General features: G+C 49.0%; 1 protein-coding gene across 1 annotated transcript; it reads right to left on the reverse strand.

Annotated features, from left to right (window-relative positions):
* Positions 1-317: 317 nt before the first annotated feature.
* tent5c (terminal nucleotidyltransferase 5C) lies at positions 318-6,885 on the reverse strand. The gene is made up of 2 exons (XM_061793094.1): positions 6,713-6,885; positions 318-4,002 (listed from the first exon to the last, which is right to left on the reverse strand). The coding sequence occupies exon 2, from the start codon at positions 3,981-3,983 to the stop codon at positions 2,832-2,834; it is 1,152 nt and encodes a 383-aa protein (XP_061649078.1). The 5' UTR covers positions 3,984-4,002; positions 6,713-6,885; the 3' UTR covers positions 318-2,831.
* Between the last annotated feature and the right edge of the window lie 1,873 nt (positions 6,886-8,758).

Here is an 8,758-nt window from a genome sequence, read left to right on the forward strand (position 1 = left end):
ATTTTCCCCTGCGTGTAATCCCACCGCGCAGACGGTTCATTTGTGACACGTGAACGCTGTGACGTCATCCTTGGTAGCGATCATGAAATGACGTAATCGAGGCACTATCGTCTTATTCCCCCCCAAATATTCCTACATCCTCCTGCCACGCTCCTTATTAAAAATATCGAAGGAATTTCTGGTGGGAGGAGCTAGCATGTAAACAGAGGAGCTAGGAAGTTCCATAAATAGAAATGAGACCCACCCAGTGTCTAAGTTAGTGACATAAAAAAATATAGAAATAAATCAAAAATAAATCAAAATGGCAGGGGCAGGAGTTGCATTCAGTATTATTTTATTCATCATTTTCTCTTCAAGCACATTTTCCCACCACATGTGAACATTTCCAAAAGTCCATTGAGGTCAAAGTGCTTACAAATGGGGGCGGGGGGACTCAAACGGTCGTCATAGTTACTACGCTGACAAAAAGCTTTCTTCCAAAAACAATAAGTGTGACACATTTCATATAAATATACCCCCACCAGCATTCCCTCACCCACGCACGCGCTCACACACCAACAAAAACCTGCTGCCAAAAAAATAAAATACAACTCTTGAGAATGTTTTCAAAGCCTAAGAACACTGACCAGCTGCCACCACCGCCTTGCGAGCTAAACGAGACTTCTCGGAAGCGCCACCGTGCGCCTCGCACCGAAAACGCACAGCAGAAGCGACGACATTCGACACTGACGAGTTTACAGCAGAAAGGAGCTCAGAAAAACTAACAAAAAGGCACTTCATTCTCACGCAGAGTTCATTTATCCCTGATGGCGGGCTGACAGGCAGACGCCTTCAGTCACCAGAGACAACTGGCGTAAACACAAACACGGGCCATGTGGTTTACCCCCTTGCCCCCAAAATTTCAAGACAAGGCACAGCATAAAACAAGCAGTCATCGTTCAGAGATTGCCAATAAATAAGTGTTTTGAGCACCACATGGCTTTTCCCGAGATGGCTGCCTGAGCATTGCGCAAACTTCAAGCGTGATCTGCAAAGAAATCCGCCAAGAGCAGAAGTCCCTCGCGTTAGCTAGAGGGCGCTCTAAATTCACGCTCAATTGGGGGGGGGGGAGAAAAGAAAAAGAAAAAAAAAAAGGCAGGGGGGGAACTTCAATCCCTGAGCAACTGCTCGTTAGTTTATTTACATTCCTCAGAGGCTAAATGTGACAAAGACCCCTCAGGGGATGCGAAGGGATGGGGGGAATCTTTCAGGACAGGAGGGGGAAAAGAATGGGAAGGAAAACAAAACTAATGGAGAGAAAAAAACACCAACCAGAATATTTCCCCCCCAACAGGGGACCGCAGCGGTAAAGCTTTGATGAAAGGGTCCGAACACAAATGACAACCTCGCTCTCCCGAGCATCATGATTCTATTTATTCAACTGAACTTTAAAAGTTGGCATTTTTTGGTCCAGAGAGGGTTAGAATGGGCAGCTTATTGTTGGTTTCCTTAAAAAAAAAATAAGCACGACACAAGAGGCATGCAAGGGAGCCGGAGAAGGTCACCCGCGCCCTCCACTCCAGATAAGAGCTGCTTGCTGGTTATCTTGTGCAAACATGGGCAGAGGTGGCAGCGTGTGGAAAAAGGCAAGCAATTCCAAGAAAAGGCTGGGGCCCGCGTGGGGGCCAGTTGCACATTGTAGCCGTGGGCCGTTCGGGGGGGGGGGGGGGGGGGGGGGGGGCGTATTTCACTTCCCCTTGCGCCAAATAAGTCAGACGGCAGGTGCCAACACCGCTTTACAATGCTAATAATAGCACGTCGTCATCAAGCACACCTGGTATCTTTCCCCCAATGACCACACATGGGGTTCACAGTGCGGTTGGTCGGTCAGTGGGTGGGGGGCCCACCCCCCCGGGGAAGACAGAGTGAGGATAAGTATAGAAGCAAGATCTGGTTGCAGGGAGACTGGAGGGGCTTGCCGCGTGCTTCTACTTTGAAGGAAGACGAGCGTAGAAATGTCTCGAGAGACCCTCGTCAAAGGCCAGCTCGGAACACCAAAGCACCAGCAAAAATCAACCACAGTGCCTGATAATTGTTATCATCCGCCCCCCCCACCCCCAAAAAAAAAATTATAAATGGGAGGGGGAGTTGGCATGATCAGCTGTTTGGAGGTGTACCTGGACCGGTCTTTCACGGGTTAGCCCCTCCCAGAGGCACTTGTGGCCACCCCGCTTTTTTTTTTAATACACATTACAGGCACTTTGGCCGTTTTTTTTTTTTTTTTTTTTTTTCTTTTTAATACACACATTACAGGCACTTTGGCTGTTTTTTTTTTTTTTTTATATACTTAGTACAGCAAGAGATTTCAAGTCAAAAACTATATTAAAAGAAAATTTACTCCTCGGAACATAACAGAACCAAACAACCCAAACTTTTTAAATCGCGTCCCCCCCCTCTCTCTCGCTTTTGGAGCAACATCTGATTACACTAAATTTTTTTTTTCTTCCCCCCACCTTTAACATTTTTTTCATGATCCAAGGAAAGAAGAAAAAAAAACAAAAAAAAAAATCAAAATTCAATGCTTCATCATCAGAATCACTTAATTTCCTATTAACGTGAAGCTTTTAAAGGGGGGGCAGGGGGGTAGTCATCCAGCAAGAAAGAAAAGTGGGAATAACACTTAAAAATATCACACTGACACATCGGAAGAGAACGGGAAAGGGTTCCCAAAAATTGAAACGCTGGATTTAGAAAATGCTGTGACCTTCTGTCGTTTCATTTCCCCCCCCCCCCCCCCCACTCACAATCAGGGGCCAGCGGCCTGTCGCGTGCGTCCCCCTCCCCCCATCCTGTCAGTTGCACGGCAGCCATGTGGGAATGTTCTGATTGGCCACATAGTAGTTGCTGAAGTTGTGGTCACGCACGTACGGCGCCGGCTGGTAGTAGCAGGTGACGCAGGAAGCGTCAGGTATGGCGTTCTGCTCGGCGAGCACGCGAAAGGCCATGAGCGAGATGAGGTGCAGAGTCTGGCGTCGCTCATGGCCCATGAGGCACACTGTGCTTTCGTTGACCACGCGGCGCAGGATCATAAGGTAATCGTACTTGCTGGCCTCCTCGCCCACAAAGTGGCTCTGGAGGTACGCTTCCACCTTGCGCTGCTGCTCGCCGATGTCGGGGAAGTCGATGAAGAAGCGCGAGCACATGTACCGCTCCAGGCCCTTGAACTCTTCCTCGCTGGCGGGCCGGAAGTCACGCACCAAAAGGTTGCAGTACTTGAGCAGGCCGCCGCCGCGGATCTCCTCGGGCCTCTTGGTGGCGATGAGCTTGTCGCGCAGGTGGCCCAGCGCCGCATCGAAGTCGCCGAACACGCTCTCGCCGCTCACTGGCGGGTGGCGCTCGGACGACATGGGCGAGGCATCGTCCGCCTCGTAGAAGGCCAAAACGGAGTCCAGGACGATCTGGAAGGAATCGACACTGAATTCGAACTGCCGGCGGATGGAGTCGACAAACTTGAGCTCCACGTTGCGGCCATTGTTGTTGGACAGCGAGATGAGGCTCCAGCGGTCTTGCTCCGTGTTGACCTTGACGAGCTTCTGCACGTAGGCCTCCTTCAGAGTCACGGCGGTGATCTTTTCCTTGTTGACGCCCTCGGGAAGGAAGTCCAGCAGGGTGCCCAGCACCACGTCACGGATGAGCCGGAACTCCGACTCGTGCGGCAGGTCCACCCTGAAGATGACGTCCAGGTCCTTGTAGCTCCAGCCCAGGTCCTGCACCAGCACGTGGCTGGCCGTCGAGCCGTTCAGGCGCACGTCCTTCACACGGACGCCGCTCAGCGCCAAGCTGGAGCGCACCCGAGCCAGGATGTCCTTCAGACGCACCTCCAGCGTGGGGAAATTGCCGCGGCCGTGGACGGGCACCACCTCACTGAGGACCTCATCCAGGCGACTCACTTGCTCCCACGACAGAATGCTGACGGCTTCGCTCGTTGCCCCTTTGGCGTCCATCTTCTCACTTTTTTTCTAGCTGTGGACGAAGGGGAGACATGAGTCACGTGATACAAACCGGGGATCACTGGTCTCTGGCAGCGTTCCCCCATCTTTTATTGAGCCAAGGTACCGGTTTGACATGAGAAAAAGCTTGCAAGAAACCAATTCATCCATTTTCCGTAGCGCTTCTCCTAACGCGGGTCGCGGGCGTCCTGGAGCCCATCCCAGCTATCATCGGGCAGGAGGCGGGGTACACCCTGAACCGGTCGCCAGCCAATCACAGGGCACGTAGAAACAAACCACGATTGGCACTCACGTTCACACCTACGGGCACTTAAGAGTCTTCAATCAACCTAGCACGCATGTTTTGGGGATGCGGGAGGAAACCGGAGTGCCCGGAGAAAAGCCACGCGGGCACGGGGAGAACATGAGAACTCCACGAACATGAGAACTCCACGCAGAACCCCGGTGAATAGAAACCGGTGGATACAAAGCTTTCTTGCACCTTGTCCCATCTAATTGAAGAGCATTTCATTGTTCTGCGTCGCTTGAATCGATCTAAAAAGATGAATTGTAATTGATACATTTCCGGACACGTGTAATTGGATAGTTTCCCACAGGACCTTGGATGATCTCTCACGGCATACCAGGGTGCCACGGCTACCTTCCGACTCGGATACAAAACCGGGCTACGACGCGTCCGGAACGCTGTTGTGAGTCGGGGAGCCGCCGTACCCGTTTTTTGCAGACGCCCCCTTTTATTTTCATAGTCATTCTGTAATTTTGACAACTTCTTCAATGATTGCTAGATGCTCTTTTTTGCTACTTTCGAACATTAAACGATCCCCTCGAATTATATCTCTCCAATGCCGAGCTCAAAATACACATGTGGCCCAATTTTGACCGGAGCGAAACATCGCAGACAAATAACCCGATCACGGCCGTTCATTTGAGTTACGAGTCCCCAATTAAGCTGTAAACCGTCCAGCCATCCTCTGTGCCGCTTACCCTCACTGGGGTCGCAGGTGCGCTGGAGCCTATCCCAGCGGGGCACACCTCGGACCGGTCGATCTTAGAGATCGGATATCCGTCCGATGTCAGCGAAAAAGTAGTATCGGACGTGACTAAATATAAAATCTCGGATTTTACCGCTCTTATCCAAGCAGTTCATTGTATGCTCCGCTCCAGCACTTCCAGTCGGCGGCGCCAGGACGGCATGCGGCGCCCACGTGATCGCAGCAACAGGTGGCAAGGCGTGACTGTTGCTTGCTTAAAATTATTTATTGGCACCAGTTGACATGCACTACAAAACTGAACGCACAAAACGACACCTACTGAATGCTCAAATACATCATCGAGTTTTAGCAACAATATTGGATACATTTCTTTGTTACTTCGAGTGTGCCCATCTCATCGAGTACCCCACACGACGTCAACACGTGCGCAGCAGGGACGGACGGCGAAGCACACACTGAGAAAGCAAATGCTGCTCCCCACCAGCAGCTCAAAATCGTCCTCTGTAGCAGACATTTGCAAACTAACGGGGCCCACCCACTGCATACTTGTGAGTGAACTCCTTTTGCCCTCAATAAAAGACATTTAGAGCTTTTCAGTGATCCCAAATGTGAACGGGTGGCGACTGGGTACCCGCCGTCTCCGTTTGAAAACAATGCTGATTGGATCTTCCCCCCCCCGGTCGTCAGGAGGCTAAACTGACAATATGGAAATGAGTTGAACTTGAATTTTATTTGCCACTTTAAAAGTATAATTTCCATTATTTATTGAGGTTATTTTTTTTTTTTACTCAATTGTAGAATATGCTTAAGTGGTTATGTTGCAATTTAAATATATTTGCATTATTGCTTTCGTTGAAGTTACTTTTCAGGATTTTCCAATATTATTTTATTCGATTGTAGTACGTTTAAAGCAACTAAGTCGTGGCCTTTCCGATCGGGTTGAGCATTTTCGGCACGCATCGTTACTTTCAGCAATAGTCTCGTTTTCAAAAGTTGAAAATGTTTTTCGTTCACTTGTAGCAGCTCGTTCATTTAAATGCAGCACAATCAAAGTTTGACTACAAAACGGTGAGTGACGTGCGATGTTATCCTCCCTATAGCTGGCCAAAGGGTCTCGTGTCTCTCGGTGTTTGTTTGTTTGTTTTGTGTGGGAGACATCCAGGCGGAGTGTTTCAGGTTAGAAGTGTGCATTTGGTGCCATTAAAAGTCAGGCGGCTGGTGCACCTAATTAAGTGCTCAGCAGCTAAATTTTGCCGGCAAGTCAATCCCCCCCCCCCACACACACACACACACACACACACACACACACGAAAACGACGGTTTTCGACGCGTTTGAATGGAAACAAATGGTTAAGTGTCAACGGGGTTTGAGTTCCACGAGGCTTCCAGAACAACTCCGCCCGCTCCGCCCGCTTTGCCCGCTCTGCCCCTTTTGATTCCACTTTTCCAGAGTCTTCCTTCGAAACGCGTCGACGCGCGCACGCGCACCCGGAACGAAGCCCAAAATCCGCGACGTGCGGAGGCTTTCGAACTCCCGGGCAGCCGGTGAGCTTGTTGCCGAGTTGCTCGGCCATATGGCGACACGCGGCGGCCGACGCAGCTGTGAGGCGCCGAGCCGCTAAACGGCGAAATGAAACGTTAACAGCCACGCGAAGCCAACGGAGCGCCCCTTTTTCACCGCTTTCATTTTCTTTCCATTTCACTTGAAGACCACATGGGAGAAATACGTACGTTTCCCGCAGACATTCGGACCGCACGGGGAGGTGTCGCACAAGGCAGAAGACGTTACATTTCCCTCCTGCGCCCGCGGAAGCCGGCATGAGGCGTACACGCGTGGGCACCACAAAAGCTCGCTCTTCAAAAGTCTGCTCCCACCCGCCCAAGTGCGGCGCTTTTATACAACCGTGGCACGGCGGCGAAGAGCGCGTCCACGTCCGCGTCATCACAAAGTCCCGCTCCGGCTTCCTTGTTCTGTACCCCCCGCACCGACCCGCCCCACCACGTCACGCACGTCACGTCCTGAAAGCAGCGCCCAGAAGCGGTTGGATGAAATAACAGATATGTACGGGATTTATTAAACATTGCTTTTAGCGGCTAATGACAGGGCTCTGTATCCGTGCGCCGTTATGAGCGCGCTGATTGGTCGTCCGTGTTTCTCGTTGCCCAGTGACCTGAGCAGACTTTTGACTTTTTCCACCTTTTATTTCAATCGCGACAGTGGCGAACCACACATAATAAGATACTTAGAACAATTTGGTCTTACGCAGTCATAGTTTGTGTCACAGTAATCACAAAAAGTTGAAACTATCATTCAGATGAAGTTAAAAGCCAATCGCAGGGCACTTAGAAATAAACAACCATTCGCACTCACATTCCCACCTACGGGCAATTTAGAGTCCCCAATGAATGCACGTTTTTGCGATGTGGGTTTCAAACAGGGATTAGGGTTTAAAATGACCATTTCCAGCCAGGGTCAGGTTTTTTCAATAAGGGTTTCAACTCATGGCGAGGGTTTAAAAGTTAGCATTCAAGATAGGGTTAGGGCTTCAAATCAGGATTTCAAGATGGTTAAAATTTCACACAAAAGAGTTATCATTTCACTCCAGGGTTAAGGTTTCAAATTGGGTTTCGAGACAGAGTTTGAGTTTTAATCAGGATCAAAATCCGAATCATCTTTATAAGTACAAGTGTATGTGAAAAACACACAAGGAATTTGTCTCTGGTAGTTGGAGCCGCTCTAGTACGACAACAGACGGTCAATTGATAGAGAACACTTTTGCGACATAAACACATAAAAACACAGTCACTGAGCAATAAAAGGTTACCAGTAATGTGGTAATGCTGATGGTTGTTGTTGTTGTTGTTGTTGTTTTTTAATTGTGCAAATGAGGCAGAGTCCTCTAGTAATTTAGAGCAGTTTGAAATGACTAATAGAACAACAGTCTGGTACAGTGACCATTGTGCAAATGGCGCAGAGACTTCACAAAATGTATGCTGCTTCAAGTGACTAGTTGTGCAATAATCAGGAACAGTGTCCATTGTGCAAATGGTGCAGATACTTCACAAGCACATGAGTGGCCAGTATTGGTCAACAACAGATTTGCAAGTAGTGCAGAGTGTACAAATAATGTATAATTGACCCGACAGAGATGTGACAGCAATCTCAAGACAAAAATGGCAACATTTTACAATGGGATTGTAAGTTAACTGGTTGAAACGTTAATGGCAAGAGGGAATAAGCTGTTGGAATGTCTCCTACTTTTAGTTTGCATTGTTCGATAGCACCTACCTAAGGGAAGGAGCTGGAAGAGGTGGTGGTCAGGATGTGGAGGGTCCAAAAGGAATTGAAAGTGTCCTTTTCAAATCTGCAGTAGAAGCTGTTCAAGCTAGTGTGCTATTGTTCTCAGCTTGGGGGGGTTGGTCGCTTGTAATTGGTAAGCAATTGTATTGGATGCCAGACTGATTTAGAGTCGTTCGTGGTAAACAGTTGTTCTAGTTTTACTGCATAATTTCTGTTGTTAATGTTAATTTCTTTAGTCAGCTGGTTTCTAGCGCAATTATACCGGGCTCTATCCCCACGTCGGCGTCCTCTTTAGCCTGGCGAAGTTGCTGTTGTTGTTATTGAACGTGCGAAATAACTTTGTTGATACACAAACCTCTTCACAGAAACTGATACAGGATGTAAACTAGTAAAGAGTCCACGTTTCAAATTTTTGGGGGGAATTGTGGACGTCGTGTCCTCCGGGCCAAAGAGGAAAAGAACCATCCGGACTGTTC

This window comes from Phyllopteryx taeniolatus, chromosome 12, assembly GCF_024500385.1.
Source record: "Phyllopteryx taeniolatus isolate TA_2022b chromosome 12, UOR_Ptae_1.2, whole genome shotgun sequence".
In the NCBI taxonomy this organism is placed as follows: domain Eukaryota; kingdom Metazoa; phylum Chordata; class Actinopteri; order Syngnathiformes; family Syngnathidae; genus Phyllopteryx; species Phyllopteryx taeniolatus.

What these genes read in the sequence shown, in the direction of transcription:
- tent5c (XM_061793094.1), bottom strand. Translation starts at nt 3,983, where the DNA reads ATGGACGCCAAAGGGGCAACGAGCGAAGCCGTCAGCATTCTGTCGTGG.